The 19,956-nt window shown below is 37.6% G+C and overlaps 1 protein-coding gene across 2 annotated transcripts in view; it reads right to left on the bottom strand.

Moving 5' to 3' along the window:
• Positions 1 to 510: 510 nt before the first annotated feature.
• MALT1 (MALT1 paracaspase) overlaps positions 511 to 19,956 on the bottom strand; it is a 78,576-nt gene continuing 59,130 nt past the window's right edge. For both annotated transcript variants that reach the window (XM_003914419.5, XM_003914420.5), the window contains 7 exons: positions 16,487 to 16,664; positions 15,687 to 15,761; positions 14,734 to 14,861; positions 7,168 to 7,317; positions 4,665 to 4,822; positions 3,363 to 3,488; positions 511 to 1,748 (listed from right to left, as the gene is read on the bottom strand). In XM_003914419.5, the coding sequence (XP_003914468.1) occupies positions 1,311 to 1,748; positions 3,363 to 3,488; positions 4,665 to 4,822; positions 7,168 to 7,317; positions 14,734 to 14,861; positions 15,687 to 15,761; positions 16,487 to 16,664 (1,253 nt within the window). In that variant the 3' untranslated portion in view covers positions 511 to 1,310. The remainder of the gene's footprint in view (positions 1,749 to 3,362; positions 3,489 to 4,664; positions 4,823 to 7,167; positions 7,318 to 14,733; positions 14,862 to 15,686; positions 15,762 to 16,486; positions 16,665 to 19,956) is intronic.

Raw genomic sequence — 19,956 nt, 5'->3', positions numbered from 1 at the left:
TTTTAATGTTTGGTAGAATTCAGCAGTGAAGCCATCTAGGCCTGGGAGTTTCTTTGTGAGACTTTTAAAATTATTAATTCAGTATTTTTCCTTGTTAGTGCCAATTGCATTTTTAACCAACTTTTAGGTAGAACCAAAGATAAGAATATTATCTCATTAGGCCAGTGAAATTCAAGAAGAAAATACATATTATCGGCCGGGCGCGGTGGCTCAAGCCTGTAATCCCAGCACTTTGGGAGGCCGAGGCGGGTGGATCACGAGGTCAGGAGATCGAGACTATCCTGGCTAACATGGTGAAACCCCGTCTCTACTAAAAATACAAAAAACTAGCCGGGCGTGGTGGCGGGCGCCTGTAGTCTCAGCTACTTGGGAGGCTGAGGCGGGAGAATGGCGGGAACCCGGGAGGCGGAGCTTGCAGTGAGCCGAGATCACGCCACTGCACTCCAGCCTGGGAGCAAAGCGAAACCCCCGTACAAAAAAAAAAAAAAAAAAAAAAAAAAATACATATTATCAAGGAAGATGCTAAATATTTGGAAAATTCAGATAGGCAGCTATGAAAATTATCCATTATATCTTGATTCTTAACCTCTATCTAGCCTTAACAAACATTTGATCACTTCTCATGCGGTTTTATAATCTTATGAACAAGAAATTTCAGCCTGTTCTATATCAGATTTATATACAAACCTCTTAACTAAAACTTGCAGCAAAGTCCTTATCAAAGTCTGTACATTCCTTTAGACAATACACAGCTATGTATCTCTATATATTTATACATATAAATATATTTCACTCTATCTACAAAAATAACACTTAGCTCAGACCCTGTCAGGAAGGCAGTGTGTAGTGGAAAAAATACTGGAATAGATTTCTGGAGGTCTCAGTTCTGGTGCCAGCTCTAACTTAGATGCCTTTATGTGTTTCTTCCATTGATAAAATGAGGTTATGCCTGGTGATCAGCAAGGTTCTTTCTGGTGTTAAAAATACAATGACTTATTCTGCAATAATGCCATTCCCATTGCTCTTACTTCAGACGGTCACGATGAAAATATTTTGTTATATACATATAAACATACACACCTCCATACTTCATTTGTACAGAACTAATCAACCAATTCACAAAATCTTAGAAAGAGGAAGTCTGTGATTAAATAATGTAATTCCAACATCTCAAAGTCCTGAAATTTGCTATGAAACAGTTACTACTATTCTTTCTCTACATATACAAATTTGCCTTTTCATGTTATGTAAGTGTAGTACTATCTCACATGAGGCATCTATAATTATGCTAACTTTCAAAAACAAGGCGGTCATTTTTCAGAAATTCTGAGCCTGTCAGAGAAACTAAACGGTATTTCATCAGTTGTCTCTACTGGCACATTACTTCGACTAAAATGACATGAAGAATGGTGAGCGAAACTTGAAATAAATGCATCTGGAGTCCGGCTGCAATGACAGCTATCTGCTGGTGTAACATTACTTGGATTACCAGGATGTGAATGGTAAACACCATGGAATGGGTCTTGCAATGAGTGATAATGCCCTGCTCCTCCTGAGGTGGCTGCAGAACTCTGGTAAGGACCATTAGACATAAGACAAGTTTGAAAGCAAGTCTTCCTTCCCAAACCTCGATGCATGTCTAATTTAGCAATGAGAGGTTTCCCAACATTCACTTCCTGCTTGTCCTCTACAGTATCTTCCAATCCTGAGTACTGATATGATAAACATACTGTGAAGACTAGATGTTCCTGGAAAGGAAAAAAATCTGGTTTATTATTGGCATCAACAGTGAATATATAGCAATCTGAAAATATTATTCACACATACACACCCCGCCCCCTCGCCACCAAAAATCCACTAACTCTCCTTTTCCAGGTTCCAAATCCTCAAGGCATCCTTTATATCTCCCCAAAACTGAGAAATGCCAGCTATCATCATCTTCCTTTTCCTTCATGCGATACTTACAACACATTTAGAATTTCTAGTTCTTAGTACTGTTAGTAGTCAAAGTCAGAGATCTTATATTCTAGATGAACAGGGAAAACATATTTTCCAAGCAGTGCAGCTTAGGAAACTTATCCTTCCTTATTACTAGAGAGGGGGAATGATCTGGGCCGGGCATGGTGGCTCATGCCTATCCCAGCACTTTGGGAGGATGAGGCAGATGGATTACTTGAAGTTAGGAGTTCAAGACCAGCCTGGCCAACGTGGTGAAACCCGTCTCTACTAAACACACAAAAAATTAACTGGGCATGGTGGCGTGTGCCTGTAGTCCCGGCTACTCAGGAGGCTGAGGCACAAGAATCACTTGAGTCCAGGACGTGGAGGTTGCAGTTAGCTGAGATTGTGCCATTGCACTCCAGCCTAGGTGACAGACACCATCTCAAAAAAAACAAAAACCAAAACCGGTTTTATACCAGTTTTATAAAAAAAAGCTAAAGTTGTTTTTAAAATATAGTAATCCATAATCGTAGATGGAAAATATAACTGAATCAGATAATGGGCTAACTTTTTAAGAGAAGAAAGGACTTTAAGTAGATGAGCTCCGAACAGGATGACAAGAGGTTTGCGTGTGTAATTCTCAATTGGGCCCATTCCATTCCCTGAGTTTTAGCTGATACATTCTATGGGCATGTACTTGTGAACAAATTAAAATCTCAATTTTTGCAAAGAAAGCTTTCATTAGAACACTCAACATGCAGAACTAGCTTCTCATTTGTAAGTCAACTAGAAATAAAAAATGGAAAAGAAATTCCAATTCTAATTTGCTATATGTTTAGTTACAGAACTAGGAAATGATCACTTGAAAATCTGAACATATTTAAAAGTAGAATATGGAGCTGGGAGTGGTAGCTCACACCTGTAATCTGAGTGCTTTGGGAGGCCAAGAAGGGAGGATTCTTGAGGCCAGGAGTTCGAGATTGGCCTGGGCAATATAGTGAGCTCCCTTCTCTACAAAATGTTTTAAAAAATTAGCTGGGTGTGGTGGCATGTGCCTGCAGACTCAGCTACTTGGGAAGCTGAGGTGGCAGGATCATTTGCACTCAGGAGTTTGAGGTTATAGTAAGCTATGTTCATACCACTGCACTGCAGCCTGGGTGACAGAGTTAAGACTCTGTCTCTACAAAAAGAAAAAAGAATATGCTCTATGTTACTAATTTTTCAGCATTATGGAAGGTAAGCACACAAAGTCCTGTGGCCACCAGCGGAAACAGAATATAAGAAGGGTCACTGATAGGACCTTCTGTAGACTGGTTATCTCTAGTTTAATAATAAGGCAGCATATCTATGGTCTATGCCAAACTAAATTTCTAGTTTCATAAAGTTTTCCGTTAGTAGCTATAAACAGAAAAGGTAGTAACCTTTAATTTTTGCAGTGAACTGAGTCTGGTATACAGGCAATGCTTGGGAAGATCCTTTGATACCAAGTAGCTGCCAGTTTCTTCAGGTGTGCCTTTATTTGCATCTTTTGGATCAATATCTAGGTCCTGTAAAAAAAAAAAAAAAAAAAATTAGTGACTGTTAATAATGAAATCAATGAAAGCCACAATATAATCTAGTACATAAGAGGTCTTAACTGATACTGTTCTCTCGTGAATTTTAGCCTTTTGCAAATTTTGATAATCCCAAAATTATCCAGGGCTGAACAATGAAAACAACAATCTATGGTTATAATAGGAATTCTCAATTCTGTATTAAGCCATTTAAAAAGTAAAGTGAGTTCTGAAAGAGTTTCCTTTCAAATGATTCCTAGAAATGCTTCTTGAGCTACTCAAGTTTCCTCTTAAGCAGAGAGAGCCCCATTAGTGTTTGACTCCTGGATTCTCTTCTCTTAATCATCACTTTTGGGAAGGTACAGGGAAATTTATATGATTAGAATATTTAAGAAGGATAAATAAACAGCCCTTTCCTTTTTCTTCTTTTAGAGCCAACCCAATGGCCAAGAGTAAGAGGGTTCTGCTCCTCCAGTGAGAAGCCCACAGGCCCCTAGCTTGCTTAGCACCCCAGGAAGCCTATCTGGGCTCCATAGTGCTGAAACTGGAGGTGTGGAGTGGCCACTGAATTCTGGGGTTTGGTGCTAGACCGTTTACTCTGACATGAAGCAATATCCTCCACAAAGCCTCTATCAGTAATAAAAGTGGTATTTTGGGTTTCTGCTTGTCTTACTCCTTGCTTGCTTCTCAGTTTGTCACACTCATGCAGGAAAGAGGGGTACTATTTACTGGCTTCTTCAGACCAACACAAAATAACTATCATACCTAAATGTTTGAAAAGAGCAGAATTAGATTTCTACTATTCCAGGATATGACCATACCTTAACAAGACTTAAAAACTACTGTTTCCAATATAAGTTATAACTGTTTAAAAGGAAATTATTCTTGACATATTTATAGCACATTTTATTCCTTCACATTGGCTCTCCTGTTTAGGATACAAGAAATCAAAGGCATCCTTCCTGAGTGAACTTTAGACATTTCTAAATCTCATAAACTTAAGGTATTTTGGCAATTAGTAAATATTATGACCAGTGTTACTAAACTAGAAATATATACACATATATAAATATATATATTTCCTTTATATTTACCATCAACTTTAAGTTAAAAAATTTAGTCTTTAATAAGTCAGAATATATCACTATTTTAAATAAAAGAGAAACTCACAAGTGGAAAATCGGTAACGTAGGCATCACACATTATTATCTCAGGTGGTTTGTAAACTATACTTGTATAGATTATCATGACATTGGAAAACTCAGCTGCAAATCCTAATTGAATCTGAACACCACAGTCAAACTTAAGACACATACTTTCCGGAAGTTCTGAAAAAGAACAGTAAGAATAACTTTGGTAGGTTTCCTGATAAAAGGCAAATATTTATGGAGGAGAATATAGTATTTCTTTTGCTTAAAAACATGATTTACATTGTTTAAACACATACAATTTAAAAAATAAAGCTCAATATTCTGCTGGCCAAACAAAATCTTTCATTTACCATTTGCTTATAGTTCTTATCCAACTGTATATATAATTTTTATTGTGGCAATAAAAAATATGCATACAACTGTAGATAAATTCTCACTGTTGCCTCAATTTATATGACCAGAATAAAGCACAGTGTCACTGAATGGCCACACTATAGTTTGTTACCTTTAACCATTCTGTTAACTCTTGAATATAATACTTCTGGGTTTTATTGCTTTTCTATCATAGTTCATAATGCTTTAAGATTGTCAGATATAGCTATGTGATTGTTCCTTTACATATGGGACAAATTATTTTCAGTTTACATGGAATATAAAGTTTCAGCATAACATATCCAAAACAGAGTATTTTTAAAACATTCGTCTACTTGATGGTATTAAAAAGTAGAAAGATACCATCATAGTTTTAACTATTCTTTAATTACTTAAATTAGCCATTTAAAAAATTTTTCTCTATACTTCCAGCAGTGTGGATTATTGAATTTGCATCATTTGCTTGTTTACTGAGGATCTAAATGTTTTTTTCGCTTACCTTTTTGTATGAGCTCTTTATTATTTAAAAACTACCTACTTATTAAATTTGTTACAAATACTTTCTATACGACCTTTTAGTTTTGTTTTGTTTCATTTATTGTTGACCTTTACCACTGTAATTTTGTTGTTTGTTTAGATCTTTTTTAGAGAAAAGACATTCAATTTCAATTACTTATCCAGTTATCTGGAATGGTGAGATATTTATAGCATTTTACATTTTAATGGGCTTTAGTATGTTAATTTACTAAAACTACACATTAGAGAACAAATTTTTTTTGAGACTGAGTTTTGCTCTTGTTGCCCAGGCTGGAGTACAATGGCGTCACCTCGGCTCACTGCAACCTCCGACTCCCGGGTTCAAGTGATTCTCCTGGCTCAGCCTCCAAAGTAGCTGGCATTACAGGCGCCTGCCACCATGAGTAGCTAATTTTTTGTATTTTTAGTAGAGATGGAGTTTCACCATGTTGGCCAGGCTGGTCTTGAACTCCTGACCCCAGGTGATTCACCCATCTCGGCCTCCCAAAGTGCTGGGATTACAGATGTGAGCCACCGTACCTGGCCAAGAACAAAACTTATGTATGAAAATAAAGATATTTTACAGAAGTTCAATAAATACAATTATTTTTCAATTATCTGTAAGAGACTCACAGAATAGATACTTGGACTCAGAAAATCCAAAATTATTTCAATCGGTAAACTTTTTTCATTAAACCATACATAATTAGCAAAAGGTAATTAAGGTACAGATTGATTTTCACCTCGTCTTCTCTGCTGATCACTCAGCTTACTGATCAAGTGTCCAAGAGAGGATGCTCAGTTATATATGAATAATCACAAGTACAGAGGACTTGCTGAGTGCTCTGTACCTGCTCATTTCTACCTGCGCACTCATTCAATCCCAATAACCTATGAGGCAGGTACTGTTTTCTTTTTCTTTTCGAGACAGAGTCTCGCTCTGTCGCCCAGACTGGAGTGCAGTGGGACAATCTCTGCTCACTGCACTGTGACCTCCAACTCTCAGGTTCAAGAGATTCTCTCGCCTCAGCCACCCTAGTAGTTGGGATTATAGGCATGCACCACCACACTCTGCTAACTTTCTGTATTTTCAGTAGAGATGAGGTTTTCCCATGTTGCCCAGGCTGGTCTCTAACTCCTGATCTCAGGTGATCCACCTGCCTCGGCCTCCCAAAGTGCTAGGATTACAGGTGTGAGCCACCACAACTGGCCTGAAGCAGGTACTATTTCTTATTTACATGTTATAGATAACATGTTCATACAGTGGTAGAGACTGGATCAGAACCCAATCCATGATTTACGACAGCTGCACACTTTAACAGGTCACAATATAGGAGAATCTAAGGATTGTGTATTAGATGAATGGAAAATTAACCTATCGTAAAAATAGAAAAATTCTTAAATGGTCATTTTAATTTTACCAATAGTGACAATAATGGGCTAAATAATTTGATATCTCTAACATCAAATACACCAGTGTAATATCCATAATTGAAATATTGGTTTGGTTTGAGATTTGCCTAGAAGGCCAAAATATTTTCACTGTAAAACTGGCAGGAAAGTTATTTATTCAGAAGAAACTTTATGATTTAACGTAAGTATATTATAGATCTAAAAAAAGGGCTTTACCATACCATGAGCCTTGGCCCACTGTAGATTCCGCACAAGAGATTCTGCAGAATACTCTGTTCCCTGTATTGGATCAGTAAGTGCTCTCTTCTCAGATAAACTACTTCGAATCTCTAGAGCCTGTTTGCCTTTGGTAAGGTGACACTTACCCATATCTAAAAGATATGAAAATAAATATTATTTTTCAGACCACCAATTCTTACGTTTTAAATATTTAGGATAAGAACTATCCTACATTATCAGGTTATATTCTCAGCATCATTTATTCACTCAACAAGTATTTCCAGAGCACCTATTATGTGCCAGACACAGCAAGCATGTTTTAATTTTTACTCATGTGTAGGTATTCATAAATGGTATATGCCAATGTTTTAGGTTTTCGAATTCAACAAAAATGTTATATGTATGTCTTTGTAATGTGCCATTTTCATTCAACATGTTTTAGATACAGACTAATGTATATGGATACACATCAATTTAAATTTAGAAGTATATTCTTTAAGTTATAGTTTATCATACTTCTGTCTGCTACATTATAAATTAACAATAGTAAAGGTTCTTTTTTTAAAAAAAAGAGACAAAAATATATGTGATCCAGAACTAAGTCTAAGTTAAATCAACATGTTGGGGGTTAAAAGGAGACACCTAGTATTGTAGGAGTACATTAAAATTATTATTTGTTAGAGAAGAAAAGATACACAATTTTTTTAAAAAAGGAGAAAATGAGCCAAATCAAAAAATTAGATGGTTAAAACAAGTACAAAAAATAACAAATGTAAATTAACTAAAATTTCTCATTAAAAGACCAAGATTATTAGATTGGATTTAATTTTTTTTTTTTTTTTTTTTTGAGACGGAGTCTCGCTCTGTCACCCAGGCTGGAGTGCAGTGGCGGGATCTCGGCTCACTGCAAGCTCCGCCTCCCGGGTTTCCGCCATTCTCCTGCCTCAGCCTCCCGAGTAGCTGGGACTACAGGCGCCCACCACCTCGCCCGGCTAGTTTTTTGTATTTTTTTTTTTTTAGTAGAGACGGGGTTTCACCGTATTAGCCAGGATGGTCTCGATCTCCTGACCTCGTGATCCGCCCGTCTCGGCCTCCCAAAGTGCTGGGATTACAGGCTTGAACCACCGCGCCCGGCCTAGATTGGATTTTAAACAATCTGTTATACGGTGCCTCCAAAAGCTACAGCAAAGCAGAATGACATGAAATGTTTGAAAGTAAAAGTGTAGAGAAGCAGGCTAGCCTAGGGGTTAAAAGTAGGAAAGTAAAAGTGTAAAAAATAGCATATTATGTCAACAAAAAGGAAGCTAGTGTGGCTCTATTAATATGATACAGAAAGACAAAAAAGCATTTGAAATGGAGGCATCACTACATAATGATAAAGGTTCAATTCAATAAGAAAATATAAACATTTAAAACAAAAATAGTCACTATGAAGTAAAAAGTGCTAGAATTACAAGAAAATTGGTAACCTGAGAGATTTCAACATCTCAGTTATTGATCAAAGAGACTATCAGCAGAAATACAGAACTGAAAAAAAACAATAAAAATTAATAGGCCAAACCTAATGGGCACACATAGAGTTCTGCAACCAGTTACTATAAAAATATCCATTTTTTCTCAAGTACACATGCAAAATTTACAAAATTTCATCTTTTACTTGGCCATAATGAAAACCTCCACAAATTTCAAAGCATAGCAACTAGACAGACTATATTCGATCACAAAGCAATTAAGGTAGAAATAAAAAGTGAAAATTCCTGCCATATTTGAAAATTAAAGATAATATTATATAACTTAAAGGTCAAAGAAAAAAAAAACTAAAAAAGTCCCTAAACTTGTAGGATGTGACGAAAGTGATGTTTTAAGACAAATGTAAAGCCTTAGAAACTTAAATTGGAAAAAAATAGGCTAAAAGTGAATGAACTATGATGATGTTAGAAAAAGAAAGAATAAATCAAATGCAAGGCAAGACATAAACAAACAGCAGAAGTTAGTGATGTAGAAAACAATGAACAAGTAGAAGAAATCAATGGAGCCAAAGATTGGTTCTTCAAAATGAAATAGCACAACTGGCAAAAGCTGGCAATAAAGAAAAGAGGAAAGTAGGTACAAGTAAGTAATACTGATGAAAATGGATACATAATTACAGATAAAGCAGAGATTAAAGAATACTATTAGAAATATGAGCAACTAGGCCGGGCACCGTGGCTCATGCCTGTAATCCCAGCACTTTGGAGGCCGAGGTGGGCAGATCACAAGGTTGGGAGATCAAGACCACCCTGGCTAACATGGTAAAACCCCGTCTCTACTAAAAATACAAAAAGCCGGGCATGGTGGCAGGCACCTGAAGTCCCAGCTACTGTGGAGGCCGAGGCAGGAGAATGGCGTGAACCCAGGAGGCGGAGGTTGCAGTGAGCCGAGATCGCACCACTGCACTCCAGCCTGGGAGACAGAGCAAGACTCTGCCTCAAAAAAAAAAAAAAAATATGAACATGAGCAACTAAATGCCAACAAATTTGAAAACTGCCTAAATTCCTACAAAAATATTACAATATTACTTATCAAAATGGACTCAAGAAATGAAAAGCCTACATGGTACAATACATATTCAAGATATTGAAGCAGTAGTATTTCTACCAAAAAAACACCAATCCCAGGTTGGTTTATAGGCAAGTTCTACCATAAATAGATCATAATTTATACCGAATTCCCCAGTAAACAACAGGGTGTACTTCTTCTGTATCAGAGTTCTCCAGAGAAGCAGTACAAACAAGATGTGCACATGCGTACGCGTACACGTGTGTATGTGTGTGTGTACCCAGAGATAGAGTGAGAAGAAGGGATTGACTTAAGGTATTGGTTTATGAATTGTGGCAGTGCAAGTCTGAAATCTGCAGGCAGGCAGGCAGGCTGGGGATGCAGAGGAGAGCTGTAGTTTGAGCCCCAAAGGCAGGCTGCTGGCAAACTCACTGCTTGTGGGAGGTCAGTCTTTGCTCCATTAAGGCCTTCGGCTAACTGGATGAGGCCCATTCACACCATGGAGAGCAATCTGCTTTACTGAAAGTCCACCAATTTAAACTTTAATCTCATCCAGAATAACGCTCGATCCATCACCTAGAGACATCTTGAATAATGTTTGACTAAATATCTTGGCACTGAGGCCTGGCGAAAGTTGACGTAAAATCAGCCGTCACAACCTCCATCTCATTCTACAAGGCCTACGCTACATTCTATCAGCATAACACTGATACCACTAAATACTAATTTTATTTTCTCATAAAATTAAACCAAATACTATAAGAAAGTAAAATTACAGGCCCATTTCCCATATGAATATAGATATGAAAATTCTTTTTTTTTTTTTTTGAGACGGAGTCTCGCTCTGTCGCCCAGGCTGGAGTGCAGTGGCCAGATCTCAGCTCACTGCAAGCTCCGCCTCCCGGGTTCCCGCTATTCTCCTGCCTCAGCCTCCCGAGTAGCTGGGACCACAGGCGCCGCCACCTCGCCCGGCTAATTTTTTGTGTTTTTAGTAGAGACGGGGTTTCACCGTGTTAGCCAGGATTGTCTCGATCTCCTGACCTTGTGATCCGCCCGTCTCGGCCTCCCAAAGTGCTGGGATTACAGGCTTGAGCCACCGCGCCCGGCCAGATATGAAAATTCTAAACAAAATGATAGCAAATTAAATCTAGTAGTATATTAAAAATATAATACATCCCAATGAAAATGATTTATCTCAAGTTGGTTTAATGTTAGACTATAAATTTAACTCACCATATTAAGAAATTGAAAGAAAAGAAACATCCTATTATCTTCTTCATAGCTGCAGAAAAACCATTTAATCTTGTTCAACATTTATTCATAATAAAAATTTTCAAAAAACCAATGTAAAGAGAACTTCCTTAACCTGATAAGGAGTGTTAATGAAAAACTTACAATATTATTCTAAATGTGAAAACATTAGCAATATTCCCTTTAAAGTCAGAAACGAGACAAGGATGCCCACAACTACCTATTCTATTCAATAGTGTCTTAGCGGTCCTTGCTAGTATTATATCAAGAACACATACAACATTTCTCTAAATCAAACCGAAAAAAAAAAAACCCACAAACACAGTAGAAAAATGGACAAATGACATGAACAGATGTTTCACACAAGATACACATATAGCTATTAAAAATATGAACAATGTTCAATATCACGAATGGTTAGGGAAAATCAAATCAAGACCACATGAGATACTATTTAACATCTGATTGGCAAAAATAAAAAAGTCTGACTATCAAGTGATGGAGAGAGTACAGATTCACATTATCCCTTGCTGGCTGCGGGGAGCAGGGTAAGTGTAGACTTGGCAACCACTTTACAAACTGTCTGGCATTCTCTCGTAAAATGGAATACTGTCACACCCTACGACACAGCAATTCCAAGCCCTAGAATCACACTGCAAAGAAATTCATGCATATATATTCCAGGAGACATATACAAGACTGTTAACCACAACTAACTCGAATGCTCACCAACACAGGAGAGTAGTTGAAAAAAACTGTAGCATGTTTGCATAATAGAATATTACATAGCAGTTAAAATGAAAAACTACAGTCGTGCAACAATATGGCTCAATCTTCGCAATATAATATTAAATAAAAAAATTCTAGTCCCAAAAGACTACACAGAGCATATCTTTTTATTAAGTTAAAAACAAAACTATGCATACTTTTTTGGGTATATATAAACTCAATAAAACTATGTAAAAAGAAAAAGGAATAAGTTTAGAATGGTAGTTATCATGGAGCAGGGGAAGGGAAAAGAGAGGTCCTATAATTAGATGTAGGTTACTGTCAAGGTCCTATATTCATATCGAACATCTACTCATAATAAAAACCCTCAGTAGTGTGTTCAATACTTCTGATAATAATGCTGTCCTGAATAGTACAAAAATAAAAGTCGGGTTACAGACTGATGGCTGTAGCTTTATAACAACCAATTTACCTCATATTATGTTTTCCTTGCACACAGTTGAAATTCGTAAGGTGGGCTGGGCACGGTGGCTCACACCTTAATCCCAGCACTTTGGGAGGCAGAGGCCGGTGGCTCACTTGAGGCCAGGAGTTCAAGACGGGCCTGGCCAACACGGTGAAACCCTATCTCTACCAAAAATACAAAAATTAGCCGGACATGGTGGTGCGTGCCTGTAGTCTTAGCTACTCGGGAGGCTGCAGCAAGGGAATCACTTGAACGTGGAAGGTGGAGGTTGCAGTAAGCCACGATCATGCCACCGCACTCTGGCCTGCGCAACAGAGACTGTCTCACACAAAGAAACCAAAAACTGAAAAAAGAAATTGGTAGCATGTTTATTTTCCCCTTCAACTGCTTGGCTTATAATCTCTGAATACTTTTCCCCCTCTGGAATTTTTTTTTTTTGAGACGGCTCGCTCTGTCACATACGCTGGAGAGCGGTGGTGTGATCACACTTACTACAGTCTCAAACTCCCAGGCTCAAGCCGTCCTCCCACCTAAGCCTCGCGAGTAGCTGGCAATAGAGGTGCACACCATAATGCCTGGCTAATTTTTAAAATTTTTATAGAGATGGGGGTCTGACAATGTTGCCTAGGTTGGTCTCAAACTTCTGTGTTCAAGTGATTCTCCTGCCTCAGCCTCCCCAAATGCTGGGATTACAGGCATGAGCCACTGTACCTGGCCCCGAATATTTTTTTTTTTTTTTAATTGAGATGGAATCTTGCTGTGTTGCTCAGGCTGGTCTTGAATTCCTGGGCTCAAGCAATCCTCCTACCTCAGCCTCCCAAAGTGCTAGGATTACAGGTGTGAGCCACCATGCCCAGCCATGGAATAATTTTTAATTAAGTAATCCGGAAGATCCAAAGGAAGAAACAGCAAAGTTCTGTTTCAAAATTGGATGATTTGTGAAAAATTTCATACAACTGCTTTTGCTTTTCACTACTAAGACAGGGGTCAGACACAAAGCACCCAAAACTCAAAATAAGGGCTAGATTTAACTGTATTATTTATCATGATACTATTAGACCTTTACTTATTTTGTACAATGAGTGGGCTGTTACCCATGAAGGGCACAATGTACATGGCACTGAGCTGAGTGTGCTCCACGTACACTGCAGGGTCTTCCTGCCTGGGCACTTCTAGGTAAGCAGACATGGTAGGACTGAAAAAGACCAGTGAAAAGCAAAACTTTCTAAGACGTTTATAAAGTTCAAATATCCTCACAGCACATACTGGGATGCTATTCATTGCTATGACAATTTGGTACATATCATATGTGGGTGAGCATGGTGTTTTTATTAAGTTTTAAAACAGTTAAAATGTACATAAAAACGAAATTGAAATAAAACGCTGTAGAGTTTCTGGAGCACCTTACTGGATCTCAGTTGGAATATAACTGATGTAATCCAAAGGTTTTCTTTTTTTTTTTTTTAAAAAAGCAGAGACTTTCCTTCAAATGTGAGCTTCAGAAGAAGCCTAATGTAGAAAACAAATAAAAGTGGAATTTCTCTGGTTGAAGCGGGAGGGTGGCAGGAAGTCCAAAGCCCTGGCTGGTTATGTTAAATGGAAAAGTGGCTAAGTCAAGTGATCTAACTAACATGGCTACACAGATAAAAACATGAAAATAAATATGGCTGACAGTTGGCCAAACACCTTATACCCAAACTGCCATCACTGGAACACCCATGAAACTCCATTTTCTAGTGGTGCTAGTTTGTAAAAGAATTACTTTCTTCCTTTTTATTTGTATTTTTTATTTTGAAGACAGGGTCTCGCTATGTTGCTCAGGCTGGTCTTGAACTCCTGGCCTTAAGTGATCCTCCTGCCTCAGCTTCCTAAGTGCTGGGATTACAGGTTTGAGCCACCATGCCTGACCAAGTTACCTTCTTTTTGCTATGGCTTATAAAATGTTTTTTCAAAAACCACAGTGCAATCTACCAAAATAATAGGTACTTATTCAGCATCTGACATATGCATAACATTATACCAGCAGGCAGGGAAAGAACAGATAGAAATGGAAGATGTGGCATTAGAACCCCTAGGATCACGTCCTTAAATCAGGATTTTAAAACTCCTAAGTTCATTAAGGAAAAAAAATGAACTCAGCTTTTTCCAGCAGTGTCTAAACATTTCTGTAAAGTTTTCTCACTCCCATCCTGGGAGAGACTGCTCACTGGACAACTCCCCACCACCCCTCCACGCCCCCCACACACCCCCAAATAGGGAGATTTGCCAGCACCAAGGCACTGGGCACAGAAGCAAAGCAGAGATCTGAGGATTCAATTTTATTTATTTAATGACTGTGCCTAGGCTTAGCCTTGTAGTCTAAGTAATGCTGCACAGATGGTGGAGAGCTATGTCAAAAGGGAAGGAAAGATGACATTAAATAGCAGAAGTGTTGCTGAATGTTATATTAATATAAAAATTGTTTTATAAAGTAGATACTAATTCCAAACCCACATAATAAGAATAAAACAATCACCAGAGAGGGAACCCTGAAAGGTGTGTCCCCCCTGCTCTTTTTTCTGAGTAGTTTCTCTTTATTTTTTACCTTCTGCAACTTCATCCAGTAACACAGTGATTTTCTTATCTTCTAATAATCTATCTTTTAAAAATTTCATAAAGATTCCATTTGCCAATCCAGAATGCTGGATTTCAAAAGCTTCTGCTCCTTGACACCTTAAAAATAGAAAAAGAAGTTAAACCAGGCACAGAAAGGCAAATACTGTATGTTCTCACTTATATGTGGATGCTAATAAAAATGAACTCAGAGAAGCAGCCAGCAGAATGGTGATTACCAGAGGCTGGGAGGTGGGCACGGCACAGGGACTGTTAGTCACAGGGTACAATGTTTCAGTTAGGAGGAAAAAAATGGTAAGTATTTGAGGTGATATGTGAATTAACTTGATTCAATCATTCCACACTGAATACGTACATCATAGCATATCTTTGTATCCCATAAATACATACAATTATAACTTGTCAATATCCAATAAAAATAATTTTTTAAAAAGAAAATGTTAGAAAAACAAACACTTGCCACATGGGACTTCTGTGTACACTGATGAGCCTCATTTTCTCTTCTGCCTCTCACATGACATCAATAATTAAAGAGTTAATCTTTAAGCAGGAACTACATGCCCAATTTGGGCTTAATAATAAGATACCATGATATGGAATGCTAAAGTTGACCATTTAAAATTTTCTACCAAGAACATCAAGGACGTAAATTTATGCCTACATGTCTATAGGTATTTTCTAGGCCTCTAATCTAGAATCAAAAAGACCTCAGGAGCCAGGCACAGTGGCACATGCCTGCAATCCCAGCGACTCAGAAGGCTGAGGCAGGAGGATTGCTTGAGCCCAGGAGCAGTGAGCTACGATGGTGCCTCTGCACTCCAGCCTGCGCGACAGAGTTAAGACCCCTGCTCCTAAAAAGCAAAAGCAAACAAAAAGATATCAAAGAATAAAGGAAACTTCAACGTAAACATAAAATTTTCTTACGTGGCATATCCAAACACAATATTGGCGGTGACTTTTAGTGCATCCAAGATTGGAATGGTATCATCATAGTCATTCCTATTCAACGGAGGCAGAGAAGAGCAGACAGAAATATGAAAAGTTAAAGATCATCCTTAAAAGAGTATAAATAATGAGATAATACGACAATATTTTAGAATACATAATTTAAAATTATAGATTCAAAATTTTTCATCTAGGTAGCTACATATCTACCCAAAATAACCCACTAACTCCTTGTTAGCTTTAAAACCGGAGTTGCATTTGAACTCTGGCATTGGATTTTGATTCGTAAATGCTGAGCAAGCAAAAAATAGTAAATCTAGAGGCACCGGTTCTATTTCTTAGAAAGGCAATGGCAGATAAATGGGATCCAAACCTCCAAACATCTGCTTCGGCTACTCATTCTGTATCTGGAAGACCAGGACTGACTAGTGACCAGAAATCCCAACTCCATGGGTGCTGGTTTTGTTAATTCCTGAGGGAATAACTACAATGATTATTAAAGTCATCTAAAGGCATTCTGGAGAGTTGAATCCCCTGTAGTATGAGTAAATGCCCATGCCCTTTAGTTCTTTGTTTGTGTTCTATAGCAAATATGAAGAGTTAAAATAATTAGATATACATGGAGTAAATCTATTTTTCTCTAGTTTTGTTCTTCCAGTTTCGATGTATAAACTAAAATTCACACACGCAAAGGGCTGTTAGCATTTCACAGGTTTCTCTAGTTTGTCAAGGTTGATATTTAACTCCAACAATTGTTTAATAAAGATTAGAAAATTTACCTTTTCCTACACATATCCAATAAGAATACATTAAGTCCAGTTTCTTTTTCTTGCATCAATTTCAGTATATTTTGTACACACAGACAATTTTCAGACCTATATGGATTTGGAGCATCAACAGGGACCATGAAGCTGTTCCCAAAATTTTCATAACCATGTCCTGCATAATACAATAACCCTTTGAAAAGAGGAAAATAAAAGAGAGGTAGATGTCAATTCTAAATGCACTGTGAACATACAGACTGCATAACTTTTTGTAAAAAAAAAAAAACCATGACTTTAATTTTCTTCAAGGTGATGTGAGCATATGTAAGAAATACCCAATTATAAATATAGACAATGTTAATTTGCATTTAAAATTATTGGTAACAGGTCAGGCATGATGGCTCACACCTATAATCCCAGCACTTTGGGAGGCCAAGGCAGGGAGATCACTTGAGGTCAGGGGTTTGAAACCAGCCTGGCCAATGTGGTGAAACCCCATCTCTCCTAAAAATACAGAAATTGGCTTGGCGTTGTGGTGGGCACCTGTAATCCCAGCTACTTGGGAGGCTGAGGCAGAAGAATCACTTGAACCTGGGAGGTGGAGGTTGCTATGAGCCGAGATCATGCCGCTGCACTCCAGCCTGGGCGACAAAGCAAAACTCCGTCTCAAAAAATAAATAAAAAAAAAAATTATTACCAACAATCTGTACTTAAAATTTGCATTTTAAGACAGTATCAAAATGCTGTCTGAAGTATATCCTAATTTATAAAAGTAATATATTTGTAACCAATAGTATAATCTAAAATACAATTTTATTTTATGATATATAAAAAAGAATGCAGCTAGGATTTCTCTCCTGACTCATTTGTCTCCTCCATGAAGCTAGGAGTTCTGTTAGGGCAGAGACAGTCTTACATTTATTTATTTGTGTATTCCTGGCATACAGCAGGAGCTTAGTAAGTATTTAACAGATAAACAAACACACACAATTCAGATGAACAGCACCTGCAATATGAAGTTAAGAAACTCCACAGGTATTACCATAAACATTAGTTAAGGGTTATTAAAATATAAAGGTAGTTTTATAATCAGAGATGGGAAATCTGATTTCACAGATTACTATTTTTTTCTTTTTGCTATGAAATATGAATATCAATCTTCCATCTAGAGTCTTTTGAATTAATAATCTAAAATTTGCGATATTTTTAGGACTCAATAGATGAATCATATTTCCTTACTGAGAAATGATACTATAAAAACTAACACAACTCAATGTTTTCTTGAAAATAATTTTGTTTTGGCTGTAAAAAACAACAAAAATATCAGTCTGAACTTCTTCATAAAAATACTGGACAAAACACTTTTGAAGATATCCTCCCCTCTGCTTGCAATTTCTGGAGCCCACTAATTTTGCTCTCTCAATATTCTGGATTTAATTATTTCTTTACACGGTATTTTAAAACAAACAGTAAAAGCCACTTAGATAGGGAATCCAAAATAGCTAATCCGTTGTAATTATGGCCCCGACTCCTAGCAGAGACTGTGGCTTTGAGAATTAAAGACAATTTGCTGCATGTGGTCCTATAGGACAAAATCCACGTCGTCTGTTTTTTTTGAATTTCTATTAAAATGAGAAAAATGGTTCTTTCAAATACAACATTTCAGCTAAAATGAGAAAATAGATACAGCCATTTATCAAGTGTGGGTTCCAGCTCATGTGTGCTCTGGAAGTTATCACATGGGCACTGAGAGATGAAAAAGAAGGATGAAGACAAAGTTCCTAACCTCTAAGCAGGAGACCGGGAGATTCATGTAAGGAGATTCACACGTTTATGTTATCAAGCAACAATGAAAGTCATCATACAATTAAATGCCATAAGTCATGTTAGTGGGACAACCACCGTGTATGTATGAAATGAATAAAGTACACAGAGGAATATCAGTATGAAGTGAAACAACAGGGGATGGTCTTAAGAGAGGGAAAGGCTAGAAATTTGGAAAGGCAGAGAGAGAGCAAGGTAGATTATGGGCAGGAGAACAGAAATAAACAGATAGGACCTGGAATGAAAGCTAACAGAAAAGAGACTAGCTTAGCAAAAAACTAAATTACTGTTGTGAATGAAAATAAGACAGCACATATAGGGAATTTTAAAAAGGAGTGCACAGATAGGGTTTTAAAAATAATGACCAAAAGAATGGATTTAATTCAATGAACGACAAAGATCAGGTAAGTGAAAAGACAACCCACACAACAGGAGAAAATATTTGCAAATCATTTATCTGATAAGGACAGCTTGTATCCAGAATAAAGAACTCTTCCACTCATCAGTAAAAAGACTAATGACGGCCGGGCGCGGTGGCTCACACCTGTAATCCCAGCACTTTGGGAGGCCAAGGCGGGTGGATCACCTGAGGTCATGAGTTCAAGACCAGCCTGGCCAACATGGTGAAACCCCATTTCTACTAAAAATACAAAAACCCAGCCACGTGTGGTGGTGGGAGCCTGTAATCCCAGCTACTCAGGAGGCTAAGACAGGAGAATCGCTTGAACCCAGGAGGCGGAGGATGCACTGAGCCAAGATCCCGCCACTGTACTCCAGCCTGGGCAACAGAGCAAGACTCTATCTCAAAAAAAAAAAAAAAAAAAGACTAATGACTTGATTTAAAAATAGGCAAAGATCTGATGCTTCTCCAAAGAGGATGTATGAGTGGCAAATATGCACATGAAAAGATGCTCAACATCATTAGCCACTAGTGAAATGCAAATCCAAGTCATTTCACACTCACCAGGATGGCTACAATAAGAAGACAGACAAGAACAAGTGTTGGCAAGGATGCAGAGAAATTGGAACCCTCATTCATTTCTGGTGGCACAAATGTAAAATGGTGTAAGAACTTTGGAAAGAGTTTCGCAGTTCCTCAAAAAGTTAAATACAGATTACCATATGAGCCAGGAATTTCACTCCCAGGTACATACCGAAGAGAAATGGAGACTATGTTCACATAAGAATGTGTACACAAATGCTCACAGCAGTATTATTCATAACGTCCAAAAATGTCCATGAGATGATAAATGATAAACAAAATACAGCATATAATGGAATATTATCTACTCCTAAAATAATGAAGTTCTAGTACATGCTGCAATATGAACAAACTTTGAAAACATTATGCGAAGTGAAAGAAGGCAGACATAAAAGGCCACATATTGGGTGATTCCATTTATATGAAATGTCCAGAAGAGGCAAATCCAGAGATACAGAAAATAGATTTGTGGTTGCCAGGGGCTGGGGTAAGGAGGAATGGGAGTGACTGTTGATGGATACAGGGTTTCTTTTTGGGATGATGGAAATGTTCTGAAGTTAGGTAGTGGTGACTGATGCCCCACCTTTGTGAAGATACTGAAATCACTGAATTATACACTTATAAAATAGAGTACAACTTATACTCCTCTATCAAGTATTCAAAACATAACTCTATTTTC

The sequence above is a fragment of the Papio anubis genome, chromosome 19 (assembly GCF_008728515.1).
Source record: "Papio anubis isolate 15944 chromosome 19, Panubis1.0, whole genome shotgun sequence".
NCBI lineage: Eukaryota > Metazoa > Chordata > Mammalia > Primates > Cercopithecidae > Papio > Papio anubis.
Note: the sequence above shows the minus strand (reverse complement) of the source record. Positions and strands in the feature narration are given on the sequence as shown.